At 38.9% G+C, this 20,319-nt stretch overlaps 2 protein-coding genes across 2 annotated transcripts in view; one reads left to right on the top strand and one right to left on the bottom strand.

Moving 5' to 3' along the window:
* LOC125908297 (uncharacterized) overlaps window positions 1-20,319 on the bottom strand; it is a 103,951-nt gene that overhangs the window by 71,493 nt on the left and 12,139 nt on the right. The window lies entirely within an intron of this gene.
* On the top strand, window positions 13,204-18,325 carry LOC120948313 (basement membrane-specific heparan sulfate proteoglycan core protein-like). Its single transcript, XM_040364516.2, has 6 exons — window positions 13,204-14,021; window positions 14,891-15,142; window positions 15,208-15,452; window positions 15,530-16,350; window positions 16,466-16,880; window positions 17,865-18,325. The coding sequence occupies exons 1-6, from the start codon at window positions 13,298-13,300 to the stop codon at window positions 17,967-17,969; spliced, it is 2,562 nt and encodes an 853-aa protein (XP_040220450.2). The 5' UTR covers window positions 13,204-13,297; the 3' UTR covers window positions 17,970-18,325.

Raw genomic sequence — 20,319 nt, 5'->3', positions numbered from 1 at the left:
TATTACAGTTATGGAGAATATCATTTTGTTTCAATACGTTACAATTACGATTGAAAAACAGATGCGTTAAGTCGATTGCAAACAAGTAAAATAAAACATCGATCCATTTAGTTAAAAACTATAGAATAAGTTGTCAGCCAATATAAGGGGCAGTTCGGTGGGACAGTCGTCAACACGCACGATTTAACATCATGCCCGTCGTGGGTTCAAGTCTAGAATTGACCGCTCGACCCGTAACAAGGATTTAATATCTGACTACGTTAGATACTGAAAAAGTTTTGAAAGCCTGTATAGGCCGGGCATGTCTGCGTAGGACGTTACGCCAAATAGAAGAGAAAGCCAATGTTTTTAGATCAATAGCTAATCAAATTTAAACCAAATAAAAAGACTATTGTTCATGATTTGTTTGTTTTAATTATCAATAAAAACTTTAAAAAATTATCATAATTATACAGATGATGTTATATAAGATTTATAAGATTTTATTGATTGCTCAAAATACACTAAACATTACATCGTTAAGGCTGAAAAGTGTTATGTTATATTGAGTTAATTTTCACATCATGCAGCAGTGTGAAGCAACTAAATTAATACTATCATAAAATACTAAGATTTTCTCAATGTCACATAATGGCATCCGCATCGAGTCATTCAATCATTTGCCACCTCAAGTCCGCCGACGGTATGGTGTGTTTATTTTAATGAAAATAAATGGGGTGCCAAAATAAATACAAATAATTGTACCAGCGACACTTCAATGTGATTGATTTAGGGTGATTTATAATCATATCCCTTCCGGTCACCTCCTTTCGTATTGCAGTGATCACGATATGGCATCTGGTAAAGGGTAAGGGTTTAAACTGTACTATTCTTTCGATGATTAATGCATAAATTTAACGGACATTAATTTATACTAATTATGTACAAAGATGATAACGGTTGACATCAAGTATGAAAATAAATTAAAAAAAAATATTGCTTAAACAACAAATACTGCTTTAAATATGAATTGGATTTATATAATTTATTTCTAGCTTTTGATCAATTTGTGTTAGATTAAATTGCTACACAAACTATTTTCGCATTTTATTAGAAAATGGTACTAAATGTGTTGAAAACCTTTTTCTAAACAATTTTATGGTTTCTTAACATAAGCATGTGTTCTCCTATTAAAGAAAATATCATCGCAAAACAACTTTTGAAGCAAGCTTAAGAAGCCCTTCAAACAGCTCAGCATCATGACGCTTCGAGTAACCAGATGCTTTCACCTTCAACAGTACCGAAATCGAGTCATCAATTATGCACTTTGTGTGCATTGCATCAACCATCAATGTGTGAGAGTGTGTGTGATGTGCATAGCACAAAGACATTGAGTTTGCATTTCAAAGTGTGATCAAGTGTAGGGTTGTTCACACGTTTGACTAATTAACGTTTTGCAGATTAACGTACAGAGTACACTGAGATGATACACTACCATGTCTGTCATATTGTGAATTATGCTGTAAATAACTAAAATATGAAGTGTATGAATTTTTAGTTTAAATTATTTAAAGTAAAAATAATAATTATAAATAACCGCGCTGTTCTTGAAAAATGATAAATCTTGCATTTCATAATTAAATTTAATTTATAGTTATTATAACGAAAGACGTTGCTGATATTTCATTATTGTTTCACAAACAATATACGATTATATGTTAAAGAGTCTGTAAAACCACCAAGTTTGAGTAGAAGCAACGTGTAGTTTTTGCAGCTGAACTGTTCAACCCCAAACATATCGCGATAGAACTTCATCCGAGAGAACTGAGACGTTTTATAAGTAAGTGAAGTAAAACCTTTGCTATCAGCCCTGTTGGTGAGTAGAGTGTGAAAACAGCAGCCGTTAAAAATTCATTCTCTGCTTTCGGTTTTTGGCTGATGATGTGTCTGTTCGGTGGGAATTGAATACGTTTCGTCTTGCTCGCGCTTGCCACTTCTTTGCGAGTGCTTATCACTCGTTCACGAGTGCCTCTGGGGCGCGGTGCTGGCATCTTTTACGATCAATTCCCCGTTTTTACATCCTTTCATTCCCATCCTGCGGCTGTTTGTTTCTGCAACGCAGCATAAGAAGTTTGAAGCTTCTGCGAGCGCGTGTGTTTGCACCGTGCAATTAAGTTGTGATTGTGTTGGATCGTGTATTACTTTCCATCCTTTTTTTGTGTTACGTCCTTTTCCATCCGCCATGGCAGCACGTACGGACAAGGGCTGGGAAATCTGATGCCACCCCTTTTTGGAAGCCGCAACTTGGGGAATAAACATGTGCTCATAAATTTGTTATGAACAAATAAATTTGACAGGCAAATGATTCCGACTTGTGGGAAATAGCACAAACGTGCCCGATGGCACTATATCACACTGCTCGAGTGGAAGCTTTTTTACTCAGCATGTACGTACGGCGCTGTAATCGATTCTGTACGAGCTTACACGTCGGTCGATATGGCGGTGCATGTGCTATTGGAACGCCAACAAGGAAAAGTAACGAATAAAAAGATTTTTTTCACACTGCACACGCACACATGCAATGGAAGTACGGTATAAACTGTAAGAGAAGGAAAACAAAATGAAGCAGTGATAAAGAAATAGTGCTAGAATGATGAATGGCGAGGTTAAAGAGTAAAGTATGATTTAAAGACGGCACAACCAAGGGCTAAAAAACTCCAAGCACAAACTGTACGTCAGATTTCCGGCTGGCATGGGAGGAATAAACGTTATGCATTGGACTATCCATCTTTTCGGATGGCTTTGGTGACAGGTCGAGCTTAAACGTATTATGTGGGGTTGTTTTTAGCCCTCCTTTGATCGTTCCCTTTTCGCGCCGAGTCATTTGGATACGCTTAAAATATGATTTTGCTCCTGGATTACTACATATTTAGGGGTTCACTGGAAGGGTTAAATTGTGCGCATTGCGGATTTTTCAGCACAGTTAAAACGGCGTGTAAATAACGGGACGTTGAATGTTAGAGAGGATGCAAAATGAGGTAGAAGGGATTCATCATGCTTTTTGATATATGAATGCAGCAGTGACGTTAAGTGTGACCATTTCAATAAACAGCGATCAAATAAAATTTATTTTGTCATAGCTTTTGACTTTGATTGATTTTAAAATATGTTAATTAAAATGTTAAAATTTGAAGTCTGCAGTTAATCAGTTTTGTAAATACTACTCTAGTTCTTTAGAAAAAAAATAGTATATCTTAGATTTCAATCGTGATGATATTGGCTTAAACAGACTTAGCAGAATTACTAATTAGAAAACTGATTAGATTTTCTAACAGAACGACGAAACAGATTGAATCAATGTATTGATTATTGATACATATAATAAAAGCACAACTTAGAACTCATATATGGCATACATTTTTTGTTCATATTTAATATAAACGAGCGGTTACTTCGCGATGGATTCATTTTTGCCAAAAGGAGGAGACTTTTCCTATCTTACGTTTGAATGTTGAACCCAATCATGAAACTTAATTAATTTTTTTGCTATTGGAAGCATAAAGTACTTAATTTACTGACCACTGCTGTAAATTTTATTAAAATTGGTAGACACCCAATACTATGTGTTTGGCAACGCACTGCTTTGAAATTAGAAGTGTAGACTCGAAGTCTCCGGATAATAGACACAACTTTCTGCTTGTTTTTGTTCTTTGGCACAACAACCGTTATCACTCAACAACCTCCTGTATCACTGGTGGGCTTTGGCATTCGGTGACCCATTGATTCCCTCCATAGCAGGATAGCTAGTCGTACGTACGGGGCACGGTCTATTTGGAACTTGAACCCATGACGAACATGTTGTTAAGTAGTACGAGTTGACGACTGTACTTGAGACCGGACAACTAGAATAGATTATTAATCGAATTAAATGAAACTTCACAGAATCAATCAAGTTTTTGTGATAAATATACAATCAAACAGGCCGGGTGTTCTTTACAATTACAATTACAGTTACAAAAAATATGTACAACACATTTCATTCATTTTCAAGATCTGTTAGCAAGATATAACGATAGATCCATAAATCCTACAACACGTTAATGAATTCTTTTTCTTTGCTTTGTTTAATGGTTCATCGTCCAGATGCCAATTAAAAAAATTAGCATGGATAATGCATAACTTAACTTAATTTTTTTAGTTGATGAGTAGCGGTCCTCTGAGAAGGTACCTTTCAATAGCTAAGTAACACATTCTACTGGAGTCTATCGAATGTATTCAGCTATTATTTATATTTATATTTCAAACACTCTCGCTAAAAATTAACTTAAAATTTGAAAAAAGTCCATTTAAAGCGAAAAATTAATCAATTACAGCAAGCATGTTACTGCTAATGAAACTTTTCAAAAGTTTTTTCTGGAAAAATTATCAACCGATGATAATGGAAGCCATAGTGCTGTCCATTAAGTTGAAACACTCCAACCGTCCTATGTTTGGATTTAGCGAGCAAACAGGTGGTAATTGATAGAACTTTTCGAATTTGTTCCCGAGTTTGTTTGTTTGTGCCGTCTTTTTTCAACTGTTCCAGAAGCCGACCATATCACAATCACTTGCAGCATGTCTTTACACGTGTTTGCTTTGTTTTTATTTTCTCTGCAAAATGCTCTGATATTGAACCAGACTGTTAATGGAAGTTACACCTGGGTTCGGTGTAAATAAAAAAATCCTATTGAAATTTTCTCTTCTTTCCACGGCAGCAATTGCACTGAAAGAAAGAAGAAAGAAAACAAACTCATCGCCGCTCAGTGTAGTATTATAGTGTGCGAGCAGTAACTTACATACACGACTGACCTATATAAATTTATACTAGCGCAATCTCACGGTCGTTTGATGGTATGGGAAAATTTGGCACTGTGCCATAGATATTGGAGGAATTGTTTACATAAACAGTCGGGGGAGTTATGCCGGATCTTGGAAAAATTAGAAAACAGTATTGGATGCCAACCATGTGCAAGAGGTCAGCGGCACGGATGTAACGGTACATTTCAAATCTCCATCGTTGGGCAGTAGACAAGTGAAGTATCATAGCGGAAATGTATACAGGTACAACAAAACTGAACCCTTCCAAATATACATGTCAAATGCTTTTGTTTTTAGATTTCATTTAAAACTAGCAAAGATACAGAGAAAAACAACATCGAGATGATTTCAGATTCTCATTTCAGATGTCATAATAATTTAAAATTTAGAACATGACTTGTTTATTACATTGGACAACAAATTATCACGATTACTACTATTCTTTTTGTGTTTTTTTTACATAAATTGGGCCGGAGAAGTAGTCCCTATTCTCTACATCCGCTGATTTATGTTCATGGCTTCATAGACTCGCAACGAAGCATATTGTGTGATGTGTGTTTCAATCAAAATTTCATTTTATCTCCGGACTTAATCTACACACTATCGGTGCTTGTCTGTTCCGTCGATACCAACCAAAGGGAACATGAGCATCTGAACTTGTTTAACATAATCCAAGCCACATATGGCAAAGATACGGAGTAAATATCTTATGCTTCTTTTCCAGCTTTTCCTACAGCAAGTACACTCAAGCAACAGCGACCAAGCAAGGCGCAAAGTCTTTATCCGGTAAAGGATACTGGTTGTGCGAAAGTGAAACGAAGCTTATTGGCAGTTTTTATGTATTCGATAATCCTTTCCTCCTTCGGTTTGGGTGTGGATTGCCATTTTCGTAATAACATTATGGCTCCGGCCCGGGGTACCACGTCGCACAGAGTACTTTTCTCTACCGTGCCATAACCAACGGTGTACCGTGAAGGGATATAGCCCGGCCAGGAAATGATGATGATTGGCAGTGATGATAATGGCAACGATCGCTTAACGGCTCCCCGTGTTAGCTTGGCGGATTCCCCGAGCAAATGATTGCCTGATTGTCTCTGACTCGACAAGATGCCATGGTAAGGATTGATTTTTGTGTATGTCGTGGAGTGTGCGTGTGTGTTCTTGTATCGAGTGCTAGTCGTGGCCGTGCAACGGGTTAGAATAAAACTTGATTTATGCAGGACTGCTGGATCCCTGTGGAACATTTACGATATCGAATGTATGCACGAATGGAGACGACCCCTTCGCGTGGACCATGTGTGTAGCGCGGCAGCAGCTGGAAATGATTAAATTGCCCCAATATTATTACGGTGCCGGCCCGGGAGGTTTCTGTCAAGCCGTCTCTCGGGAAAATCAATCAAGCAGGGCGAGGAAATGTGTGTAACATGTGTGAGGCAGACACACCAGCGGTTGGTAATGTCGACCCAGACCTGGTTGGCTGGAACGACGGGCTCGCGGAATGATTGACGCGTATTCGGTGCGTCTGCAAATGAAGTAGTTGGTAGCTAATGGTATTGATCACGCACAGTTTGATCGTAATTTCGTAGAAATTTACATTAATCCCACCGTTTGTTTACGGTACCTTAACGCATGACTTGCGAGCGTGATGACGCCAGTGGATCATGTTTAAATTAATCTTTATCCCACATAGTTGATTGCCCAAGGTTCTGTAGGAAGGAGGGTTTGCGCTTCGAGCTGTGGGAAGGAGCTTCAATGTTTGACGGTTTTTGGATATGCCCAAAAGTAACGAATTTATCCATCTGGTATAATACACGCATTGGTATTATTTTTTCTTTAAAAATTGTTTGAAAAAAGGTTTTTAATTAATTTTTCTTATTTATGTTTCAAATACTATAAACAACTCAAATAGTCTTACTAAGGTATTTATAAATGCACAATAGTTTTCATGTCATTTCATATTTGTGGCATAATATTATAAGCAAACACAATATCTCCATATTGATTTCGATTGCTGTAAAATAGTTCATAAATAGTTCAACTGAATAAGTTCTTTTTTATATTTATAGTTTGAAAATGTTGAAGTTATCAATGAAATTTAGTAAATATAATGAATTCCACCATAAAATGGAAATGTTTCTAATGTAAGACACTTGTACTAACTAAACTGGGCGGTCCCTTGGTACAGTCGTCAAATCGAACGACTCAATAACATGCCCGTATACGACTCAATAACATTGACTACCCGACTGCGTGGTAGAAAATAAAGTCTCGAAAACCTGTATAGGCCGGCATGTCCACGTTGGACGTATCGCCAAATAGCAGAATTAACTAAACTGTTATTAAATCAATTATAAACTGAATGGATAATCGATTTTTTATACTTTTCATAATGTTTAAACTCGTGTATTACGAGATCCTTGTCGACAGTATAATTATAGAATATTTCATAAATTTGATTAACAATCTTAAAAAAAAACTATACGCAATGAAAATGAAGGACGTACATTGTAATGACGCAGTGATGACAATAGAGGAATGTGATATAACAACTACCAACTAATCCATACTGAATTAAGAGACGAATGAAGTCAATAGGCTCAAAGTCTCTATAGAAAAAAACCATTCTGTAATGAGTTTTTTGTTCTGATTACAATGAAACGATCGGCTCTGCTTAGTATTAATAAACTTCTAGTAGTAGATTGCTTTTCTCTTGGATATGAGCTGCGAATTTTCTGCTTCGTCACAGAAAAATTCAAACAAGTGATATAGTACGCTTCAGACGCGAATACAACCTACACAATATTTATCTGATGTAGCAAAAAGACAGACAAAAAAAAACAAAACCCCAACTTTATCATCTCGTTAGAACAAAAGCTATTGAGTGTCATACTCATTCGCTCTTTTAACGTGTTTGCGGAATCGTCACTAAGCACTGGCGGAAGCTTACAGGGAGACATAATAGGGATTTATGGGAAGATGGTTTTATGATGAGAATAAACAATGCGATAGCCTTCTTCTATCGGGCGATGGAGTCGACTAGTGGCAGCAAATTTACCCGACTCTCTTAGCCATCCGAGCGCAAACTGCCAACGTAGCACAAGATTCGCACTGAAGCACGGAAGTCTTTTAATGCTTCGTGAGCTTGATGCTTATTGACGGGTGATATTGCCGGCGAATGGCAATGGCTGCCTGTTTTGTTGATTCAGTAGCTCGGAGCAATCATGGGTGTTCATGGCAGTATCTAAATCATGATTATCTGCGCTGTTTTGTTATGTTGACATGGTGATAGTTGATATAGAGAATGGAACTATGAGTGCAAATATAGCTGCACGAGGCACTGCAATCAAGTTATTTTTTGGATGTAAAGTGAGATGCTTGACTGGTGTGGTGTGTAGCATTGTTTTAGCAACCGCGATTAAATAAAGGCTAGAAAATTGAACGATATATTGCCACAAAATACACGATTTTCTTTAACTAGTTTATGAAGAAGATGATAGATGGATATTTTTTATTAGTTGAAATATATAACTTACTTGCTAACTTATCGTACTGCGTACTAATTAAACACGATATGGAAAACAAAAACTGCAGACTAAATTTGAAGTACTAAGTTTTCAAACGCCTGCAGAAGACATACTAGTTTCAAAACATTATGATACCATAAGGTTTCATCCAGCAACACCTCTCAAACTTTGTTTACTTTGTGCTACCCATGCCACGGTCAGAAATCAACAGCGTTAGTAAACACATCTTGGCAAAACATTGGTTAGCGTCCCAAGACACAGCTTTTCCCGGCAAAAGGTCAATTTGTCTAAAGCTGTCAAAGCTTTCTCCAGCTTCGTTTACGCTCTCGTCCTCAGCGGTTCCAACACAAGAAAATGGTAAGCTATTTTATGTTTGTCATACGAAAACAAGCAGGTTAGTGCATCAGGAAGACTATAAAATAATACACCATACGGCGGGATAGGTGCCCGTCTCCCTGGGTTGTTTTATCTCAACTATATTCAGAGATCGGCTCCTTCCGCCGCCTTAAAAACCAGCGCAGCAAAATAGTTCGGCACTCGGGTGTAGCGGGTGAGGTAAAGTCGTCGTAAAAAATTGATCTCCAGTACGGGCAAGCAAAACACATCGTTAATCTAATTTTAGGCACGAATGCCATTCGTGGGTGCACTGCACGGTGGTTTTGTGTGCCGAGCACATCTGCTCTGGGTTTGGCCGCGGGGGCACAGATCGGCAGTAGATGAAGAGATCGATTATATTTACCGGTGAGTGAAAAATTTATTTTCTTCCCAGTACATGCATACACACACATACACACACACATGTATTCAGTATTGCCGGGGGGAAGCAAACAGCGTTTTGCTTTTACGTCTCGTTCGCAGTTCCCGTTCTGTGGTTGCAAAATGGCACGAGAACTCACACGAGTGCACGAATTGTGTGACCAGGTGGGGTCGGTAGTCGGTTGGGGCGAGGGTCTCAGATGTTTTCAGTGTAAATATTATGCCACGATGAAGTTTTTGCTCGGTTCATGCTCTGGTCTCGTGGCTGGCAAGGAAGAGGATCATCTGCATACAGTTAGCACAAGCAACACCCATCGTAGCATCGTACATATCGAGTGAAAAAGAAAAGAAGAGATCACTGCAGACAAAGCAAAGATTTATATTCATCTGCATGCAATACCGTTTACTGAATCTGTGATGGTGGTGGTGAGCAAACTTAGCATTGAATGAACTGTTTTGTCAGTTGGGTGGAATTTTTGTTATTTAACGTAAATATTGTGAACTGCTGCGGCTCATGGTTGCCGTTCAATTCAATGCAATAGTGAAATGGATTTTACGTATTTAATTTTTAATATACAGTTCCAATACAAGAGAGAAACGTGCGTCCTTTCCGTTAAACATGTTAATGCTTTTGTACCTTTTCGAAATTATAACAGAAACAGTCATTTTATCGTATTAACAGTCAAAATTTCTTGCATCATGGCTTACAATCAATTTAAAACTACTCCCTGCCTAACCCTGTACTTACGGATGCTGTCAGAGTCGTTATGATCATGTCACATCTAACATAACACAACATTATTTTCTTATTCAGGAGAAACTTATCAGTATTATTACATTACTGATAGTGGGGGGTCCGCGAGTTACAGCAGTTTTGCTTTTCAACGCCTAATCTATTATAATTAGCCCTGAGACCGTTCAGTTTTTGCAAGTGGGAATGGTACGAATTCAATATGGTATGATCTATTTTATCTAATCCTAACTTATACTAAGGTTTTTTTCTATGCTCAAGATTATTTCTAACTGTACAACTTAACCTAATCCTAGAAATAAATATTTCTTATAATATTATTTGATGTTTGCATTTTTTCTCTATTAGCTATGCTAATATCTTCTAAAGTTCGGGTTTTTTTTTAAATTTCGTGGAGATGAGTTAGCCTAGTCCTTGGTGGTGCATTAGTTATCATAATTAGTACTTTGTTAAGAGTTACTTGTACTCTTTTTTATGCATCATGGGACAATTTTCCCATATACATATCCCATAAGTAGCTATTGGGATGAATACTTGTTTATAAATTAGCAATCTATTTTTAATTGAATGTTTGGATTTTCTATTTATCAGGCTGTAGAGATTCTTTGTTAGTATTGCACATTTCTTAACAATATTAATGGTGTGAGATCTAAAAAGTAATTTTTTATCTATAATTAATCCTAGATACTTAAGTTCGTTCTCCCATGTAGGTGGGATACCGTCCATATTTACAGTTATGCTAGGGTTTAGCAGTTTTTCTTTCCACCTATGTGGGACAATCATCGTTTGAGTTTTACCCTGAGGAAATTGAGTGCAACTTTCCAGGTTGTAAGCATTGTTTTATTGTAGTGCTCTATTAGCAAAATATAAGATTTATAACCCGTAATTAACAAATAACTAATAAAAAAAAAAAGATTTCGTAGTATATTGATGTAATTTTTACTACTTCGAAATTAAGCTTTAAGCAATGTCAAATGGATGCGTGGAAGTTTTATAGGATCTATTATAAAATATGATATTTCTATACAATCTGTCTTTAGAATTCAAGGCAATTGAATGCGTATTTTTATTAATTCAACAAAAAAAAAGAATGCTTATTCTTCTTCTTCTTTGGCTCAACAACCGATGTCGGTCAAGGCCTGCCTGTACCCACTTGTGGGCTTGGCTTTCAGTGACTAATTGATTCCCCCCCATAGCAGGATAGTCAATCCTACGTATGGCGGCACGGTCTGTTTGGGGATTGAACCCATGACGGGCATGTTGTTAAGTCGTACGAGTTGACGACTGTACTACGAGACCGGCCACCGGCAAAAGAATGCTTCATATGGGGCAAAATGGGCAGATAATGTTGACATATAGCGCTCGGTAAGGCTATGGGATATTATTTGTCCACACAATTATGCTAACAGACACAGTCTGAAAAGATTCAATTTCGTCGATTGAAACGTATAAAAAAGTGTTTCAATTTTAAAAATACATCTTTGTAAAATTTTGAAGGGCTCTCTGAACAGCTAATCAAAAGATAGAGATAAAACATTAAGCTGGAAATAGACGGACCGAAATTTTCACGATACCGAGAAAAACGCATATGACTTGTACTGTCTATTTTGTTATAAAATACGACAGGACAGGCGAGATAACCGCGGTTCATTTACATATGAACTCATACGAGGTCTGGTGTAGTGTTGGGAGATTCAGGATTCGGAAGATTCGAAGATTCAATCCCTAGAAAGATTCGATCAGATCAGCTCCCGTTTGTAGGATTTGAATCCCTAAAAGATTCCGCGTCGGGGACCTGCACCAATTATGATGTAAGTATTGCAAAGTTAAATAATTTGGAGTAAAACATAATGACCTCTTTTCCAACTTTAACTAATTCACCCCCTCCCCCGCTGCAAACTAGAATAAAACGCTACACCACATTGGGATTGGGATTCAAAGATTCGAATCCCATCCAGGATTGGGATTCGAAGAATCAAATCCTTTCGGAGATTCATTTTTCTCATCACTAGTCTGGTCTGGACTGAATGTCCTAAGATAAAATGTTTTGTATCAATTTGCTAATCAAGTTACTTATGTCACATAGTTTATGCAAAATAAAAAAAAACTCCAGCCTTACACAACGTATGCGCAAAAACATATACAATTACTAAAGAGCTATTCATTCAACTGCTTAAGATGCCCTGTTCTCCCCACTTTCCCCTAAACAAACGCTGGTTTGTCGCAGGCTCAATAAAGTTAGCTAATGAATCATATTTTTTTCTGAAGCATTAATATATAGTCAAGAAATTGTTAATAATGTGTTAAAAACTGTTTGATTCGTTATGTTTCAATTAATTAAAAGTCTTCTTCTTTGGCACAACAACCGTTGCCGGTCAAGGCCTGCCTGTACCCATTAGTGAAGTGAGAGCTTGGCTTTCAGTGACTTATTGTTACCATAGCAGGATAGTTAGTCCTACGTATGGGGGCACGGTCTATTTGGGACTTGAACCCATGACGGGCATGTTGTTACGTTACGTTATTAAAAGTACTATAATTTATTTCAAACAGAACAAAAACAAAACACAACGATTTCAAAATGCATTTCTGTTTATACACTCAAGGAAATGAAGGTAAAATCCAATGTGGCAGAATGAAACTGTCAAATATATGCAACCAGGATGATGAACATTGTTCCACTGACAGGCTGAAGTTTCAATCTTCTGGCTTAAATTATAAAAGGGGCCAATCTTAGTTTTACATTACATGTTCACAGTGTACACTTTTTTCATATCATTGGGATTATTATTATTATTTATTATTTATTTATTAATCTTCAACGGGCCCTATGGCCTAATTAAGATGTAACAGTTCATTAAAAAAAAAACATAACAAAAACATGATTTGCAGCGCAATTCTCTGCGGCCATGGCAAAAACCGGAGACGGAGGGATACTCAATTTTGTTTGCAAAACCATACATTTTTCATATATTTTTCAAAAAGTATTTATTTAAAATAAAGATTTAAAGTTGTAACTAGCATGTACATCAAGTTTTTAGTGTGAATGCAATCGCAAGCTGTTTTCAACTAAATTATGAATTTTTATTGGTTTATAATTTCAAAAATAGCAGAATTGAAAATATAAATACTGATATATATTCCGTTGAAAAAAGTTCAGGAAAAGATGTAAAAAATATATAATTGACGTACGGTTTTAGTACAAGCTTTTTTGACAATATTTTGATGTTCTTGTAAGTGCCCAAACACTCGACTCGACTCGGCCTGAACGTGCTCGAACAAATCGAGCAATTTTGGTTAGCCCCTGATAAGCCGGTTCGAGCCGATGGACTATGGGTTATCATCAGTCCTCCGTGTTCCGTGCACTCGAGCGCAAGCTTCTGACAAATGCTGTGTAAAATCAGTTCTGCGTGTGTTTTGTGATCTTAGTTATATGATAATGTACAACACAGTGAGGAATATTTTGTGGCAATTGGTACTGTTGTTATGTGTTCTGCTGTATCCAACAGCAAGCGTTCCCCAATCAGACGGTACCATTCAACGCGAAGGGTTGGATTTGCAAAAGTGTGGCGTACCGAAAATAGCCTTGCGCAGTCGAATCACGGATGGTGGGGTCGCCGACGAGGGGCACTGGCCATGGCATGGTGGATTGTTTCATCTTAACGACTACCAGTGCGGATGCACATTGATCAATGAGCTGTTTGTGCTTACGGCAAGCCATTGCGTGTACAACAGTGACACGGGGTATAAGATTAGTGAAAAACTGGTGCGTGTCAGGCTGGGCATGCACCGTTTGTCGGCGAACGGCAGTAGTGCGGTGCAAACGTACATGGTGCAGAAGATCATACCACACACCAAGTTTGTGCCGAACACCCACAAGCATGACGTGGCATTATTGCGGCTCAACGGTACGGTGCAGTTTACGAATTATATTCAACCAGTTTGTCTCGATCTGACCGAATCGATATGGGTTGAGTATCTTGCGGACGTGTACGGGACGGTTGTAGGCTGGGGTCTCACGGAGAAAAATCGCATCTCCGACCAGCTGCTAAAGGCCGAGCTACCGATAGTACGCTATACGGACTGTGTCGAAAGCAACCCTGACCTCTACGGCCGGCTCATCTATAGCGGAATGTACTGCGCGGGAATTTTGAACGGTAGGAACGGCCATAAACAATTGGCGGGGGGAGAGGAACTGGATTAAGTTTGTGTGATTGTGCTGTTTTTGATGCTCCACGTTTTTAAATGGGTCATGATCAGAGGCCAATAACAGGAAAATCCCTGCATTTATTTATGTTTTGAAGGATGAACATATGTTAATCATATTGATCAGAATTCCTTTTATTTTTCATTCAATTTTTATTGAGGTTATTAAGGTCGATTAATTAAGCTAGTTAAGGTGTTTCCCATGTTTTATACTGCTAAACATATGACTACATACAGTCTCAATAATTACAACAATTTTAATCATAATCTGTTTGACATCAAGCCTCCTGAGGTAACAACATGCCCATCATGAGTTCAAGTCCCGCAAGGACTTGATTAACAATCATATCACTGATACTTAAGTGAATTGTTTTTAAGGCAAGTCTATACCGAATACGGAGTAAGGCTACGCTAAATATGAAAAAAGGGACAGGACACAAATTTACTTATAAAAATCTTATTCTGATCAACTCATTTCTTAAAGCAATTTAAAACGACGGGATGTCATAGAAACTTGATTTTATATGCTCAAATAGCCTTTTTGGCAATAAACTTCTCCTTCATACTTTTCATCACCTTCCACTCACACAAACTAAAGCCCACTGATAACTGGTAACGTTTGCATTCCAATTTCTTACGTCGGCAATGTAGTGCTAATCTCGGGATTCATATAATCCACCACGACCTTGACATAAATACCAACTTGCCACTTGCCATTTTCACTTCATCTAATCTAGCGGAAACTGCCTGTGGTTCTGCTCGGCCCAAGAGACAGTAAAAGAGTGTCCGTTTGCCTTTTTGTTTGTTGCTCACCCTACAGGTACAAGCCCATGCAACGGTGACAGTGGTGGTGGAATGTACATCTTCCGCGAGAATCGGTGGTTTCTCCGGGGAGTGGTTTCGTTTTCGGGCATCCGTGAAGGTACAAACTACTGCGACTCGTTTAGCTACGTTGTGTTTATGAACGTGCCGTACTACGCCAAATGGATTGGCACTGAGGTGGATGCGGCACGGCAGGAGCTGCTGCAAGCAACCACTACCACCGCTGCACCTCTCGTTTCCAACAGATGGGGTGAGAGGGATACTACCCACTTGCCTCGGTATGGTGTCCAATGTTGTCATTATTGTTTGTTTTAGATTCCGATCTAGGCGAGGATGACTATGAGGAGGATGACATCTATTCGCTTCGGATGGAATTGGAAGGTGAACAGTTTGCCGTAGCTTCACGGATGGCTGGGAATGGACGAACAAAACAAAGCATGCGTACTGTGCGCTGTGGGCAAAGTGTGACACTCTCCTGCAAAAGATCGGCTAGACTGGCGCACAAGACGATCCGGTGGTACAGGGTGGAGAACGGAGAACGGACATTTTTGATTGAGAATGTAGGCAAGGGTTGGTGCAGAATGGATGTCAGACAGCTGAAGTGTTTACTATGCTTCTCTATTGTTCCCCGTTCCAGGAAACGCTCGTTTATCGTGATGTGCGCTATCAGCATGCCGGCGAATATTGGTGTCAGGTGACGGGCGACAACGGTGTAATGCATGAAACGGGACTGCAGCTTACCGTGACGCGAGTTCCGATCCACTTCCAACAGGACGCGAATGTATCGTACGCCGTTTATGACGCGGTCGTGGACAACCGGAGGTCCAGCCAGTTCAGCTTCGAGATGACCTTTCGAACGAACGACTCGGATGGGCTACTGTTCCACAAGCCTCCAATAGCTGGCGTGGAGAGCTGGAGCTTCTCATTGCTGCTCGAACGGAGCCGGCTAACGCTGCGAGTTGTTCCGCCTGGTCAGTTGGAAAAGGTTTTCCGAAGCGTCAAGCTGAACCTACATCCTACCCGGTGGCATACGGTGTTGGTAAGCAGCTACGATGGCAAGGGACTGATGGCACTGGATGGCCAATATCTGCTGGGATTCGAGGGACATCTATTGCAGCATCGTTCCGATCGTTTCTTCATTGCCAGCGTACCCGAACTACGAACGGTTGGATTCAGTGGGTGTGTGAGCCGATTGATGATAAACGATAGGGTGCTAGACCTCGAGCGGGACTTTATCGAGCGGGTCAATGTAGGGCAGTGCAGCACGTGCAGTGCCGAAGAATGCACCGCGGATCTGTGTCCTGGGGCACAGGAACAGAAATCCTGCATAAATTACGTCTGTAGCGAGGGACGATGTGACGGTTCGGATGTTTTGAGGCCCGAGGGCGACTGTGATTTGGACGCAGTAGCGCACACCCAGGGACTGCGGTTCCAGCACAATAGTTACGCTTCTTATCGGTAAGACTAGTGGAATGATCGTGTGCGTTATGCAACAGTTTATCAACAAATAATGGTGGCGATATTTTTTTGCTCTTTCTCATTTTTCATCAACATAAAATCTATCCCATTGTAGGAGTTTTCTGCTGGTGGCACTGACAGTAGATTTGCAGTTTCAGCTTCGCAGCACGAACGATGGCATCGTACTTCACGCCGCCGAGCACCGGCGGGGTTTTGGCAAATTTATTACGATAGTGGCGAAAGCAGGACGGCTCGAGTTGCGATTTACGACCGATGCACATCTGCATACGATCTATCTCGAGTCCAGCGTCAAGCTGACGACGGGCAGATGGTATCGATTGCAAGCCGGATACCGGGACGGCTACGTCTATCTGCAGGTGGACGATGAACTGGAGGTAGCGCGGAGCGTGCTCGGGACGGTGTTCCCTACCGACCGGCAGCTGATTGTGTTCCTCGGTGGAGTACGTTGGCAGGGTTTCATAAACCGACACAAGGATGTGAAACAGGGGCTGGATGGGTGCGTGAAAGAGGTGAGTATTGTGCAATACAAATCTTCAACCGGTTCTGTAATTATGTGAATATTGCCATAGGTTCATTGTGGCACAACAGAAGTGTTATTAGACTCTATAATACTTTTCCAACCGATCAGATCAGGGTCGTATAGTGAATACGCTAGCCTTTTTAAAGGTCGCAGTTTTCTGTGCGTATGTACAAGTAATTTGGCATGACCGTGTATCCGTAATGCTTATAGAATGCTTTTATTTGAATTATTTCATGTGTTTTACAAACAAGAAAAAGTATAAACAATTACAGCAGTGTGCAATTTCAATGTACCTCTACGTTGGAAATGAACACTGCTCATGCATATATATTTTACCACCATAAGAACCACCTGTATAACCGGAATAACTAAAGCACAACTATTGTAAAAATGCAACATCAAAAAGCTTATTCACGCCCTAACAAACTTGATATTTATTTATTCGAAAAGAGTGTTTCATAGCACTGTCTGGTCTTTTCACTTTCGATGACCCTCTTTCGTTTTTGCTTTTAAACCGACTATCAAAACAACCTTCAACAACCCTTTCAATGATGAATAACACCGCTTTAACTGCTCGTAAACATGGCAACCCAACCTCACCAACACCAGCGGATAGCTCGGCGAAGAAATCAATTGATCGTAACCACAATATTTTTATGCGCTTAAAATCACAGCCAAACTCTCCCACACTCATCAGCCGGTACCATCGAACGGGAGAAAAGTATATCTGACCGCGAAAGATCCCTTGTTTCTGGCTTTCTGCTCTTTAGCATAAAGCTCTTCTTCCCGTCCGTATCCCAAAACTGCCACTTTATGGGCACTTAAACTTTCAACAGCACTTCATTTTAACTTAATCATTATGTTCTTTCTTTTCTCTCACTCACTCTATCTCTCACTTTCTCTCTTTTTCATGCTCTCTTTTATTTCTTTTCATTTTGGAATTTTGGAAAACCACTTACATGCACGCCTGCAGTTCAAACTTTCCGGACTTCCGGTGGATCTGGTGGACGATATGGTCGAGTCTGCAAATGTACGCAGCTGCCAGGACCAAAAGGAGCCAAAGGCAACGTTACCATAGCTGAAGGGCGCTGTGGTATTTGCCGCCATTTCCATTTCAAAGTAATTAAATTCCCATTCTGGGTCTGATTGCAATGCAGCGTTTGCACTACGAGTCTAGCACGCGGTTCGGTTTCACCCATGGGCAATGGAGAAAAACCGCATAGCAAACCGCATCTCATTCATTTCCCTGCAGCTGGTCACACATTTGGCAGGGATTCATTTAGGTGTGGATTCATTTAGGTTTCGAATATTGGGCACCCACATCCATGGGCACACACATACATACAAACGCCATTGCCATTAACCCATTTTAGTTAACATTATAAATAAACGCCATGATAAATTTAAAACCAATAAAGTAAGCAGCAACAAGAATAGTGTTTTGTTTTCTATTAGTCTGTTATTATCTGTTGTTGTTAATTATTACATCGTAGTATATATTCCTGTAGAATTTATCACAAAAAAAATTAACGCAGTTCAAGATGCCAGGAGCATTTTAGTTTCTTGTTAATCATCATGACCAATGAAATGATTTCAGTATATATCACTGTAACTTATATAGCTATTTTGTAACATTACGTGTTTTAGCATGCATGTTAGCCATTGAACACATGCTAAACTTTACATACTTAAAAAACAACGAATGATGCTTCATAGAAAATGACTACAGGTAGCTCAAGAGATACACGGTACCTCTTATACGTGGATTCGGAGATATTTCCGGTTTTCTAAATTTTCAAACTGCAAATTCAAACTGCATACTGTACTGATTTGACGCATCAATTGTAAAGTGCCAAATCATTTCCATTTTGATCAAATATTAAAATCTGTTTCCAAAAGTTTTTTAGACATTTTAGCTGGAAATCATGAGATTCGAGTTACGTGGAAATTCGAGATACGTGGTATTTAACGGCTGTATTCGGTCCCCATTAACCGTGTATTTCGGGGACCACTTGAATTTATCACTCTTCATTGTTCACTCTTAAATATTGTTGGTTTGTAAGTGGCGCTTCTTCAAAAATATTTGCCAGAGCTACTGAGTCTTCGAAAGTGTGATGCATAATGTCGTTCGAAATGAGTGACACGCACATCGGCAACAAAGTGGTAGTATGTGTAAAGACAATTAGAAGCAGTGAGGTACACTCAGTAAATAACATGTGGTTAATATTTTTCTCGTATGATATAAAAATTTTCTATAACATGGTAGGGAGTGACAATAACATTGTTTTGAAAAGTATAATTTGTATTTAATAGCTAAGAATAAAAAGGAAAATAAATATATTTTTAGTATCATTCTTCTTCTTCTATGGCACAATAACCGCTGTCGGTCAAGGCCTGCCTGTACTACTAGTGGACTTGGCTTCCAGTTGGTTATTGCTTTACCTATAGCAGGATAGTCAGTCCTACCGTATAGCGGCACGGTCCATTCTAGGCTTGTACCCATGACGGGCATGTTGTTAAGACGTACATGTTGACGACTGCATCACGAGACCGACTTATTTTTATTATTAGAACTTCAAAATCGATCTTTTTTCAATTTGTACGTTCACAGCCCATATCTTTGCTTGTGAATCTTTTCTCTTTTACCAGAAACAAATTCCAGCAAAAGATTCGCCAACTTTTTGCGTTCATACACCCCAAATCTTCGTCCGATATTTATACTGTAATGTAAAAAAGTAATAGTAGTAACGTGGGTTTTGTTGTAAGAAATGCAAAATATATCCTTTTGCCTTAGGATCAACCTGTTAAAAGATTATAAACAAAGTCTCTTAACATGCATCCGTTGGGATGCTTCAATTGCTCGAAAACAGATGCGCCAAAAGCTGTTCGACTTTCTCTACCGCTGTAAAAATGTGTGTTTGACAGATATTTTCGAGCAGAATAAGAGCTGTGTGTATCTTGTGACAAAATATTGTTTTGAAGTTTAGTTGTTTATTAATTTTTGTAATAATTGAAATGCACGATCGAGTTCAGAAGGAACTATAAAACTTAGAGAAATATTTGTGGAATACAGGGTATGTTGTATATGAAAATTTGAGTTGTGGTCGAAGTCTTCGAAACGAGAAAACTATGTAACCAAGAAACTGATAACTTTCAAAAAAATAGTATTAATTATGTTACTCACTGTCGTTATACCGATATTGATACTACAGTGCATTTTTAATACATTGAAGAGCGTGCTCATGACACGAATCTTTTGTGGGTTCAAAAATTTGCAATTTTTTGAACGTTTTTTTTACCTAAACACATGTTTTTACCGTATGGAAATCACTAAAAACTTTAGACGAATATTCTCTCATGTGCTGTGATCCCAAAATAAAGTTTAAATACCAAAATAGATTATAGCCTCACTGATTGCGATGACGTGA

Source organism: Anopheles coluzzii, chromosome 2 (assembly GCF_943734685.1).
Source record: "Anopheles coluzzii chromosome 2, AcolN3, whole genome shotgun sequence".
NCBI classification, from domain to species: domain Eukaryota; kingdom Metazoa; phylum Arthropoda; class Insecta; order Diptera; family Culicidae; genus Anopheles; species Anopheles coluzzii.
This window is presented reverse-complemented; position numbering and strand designations above follow the sequence as displayed.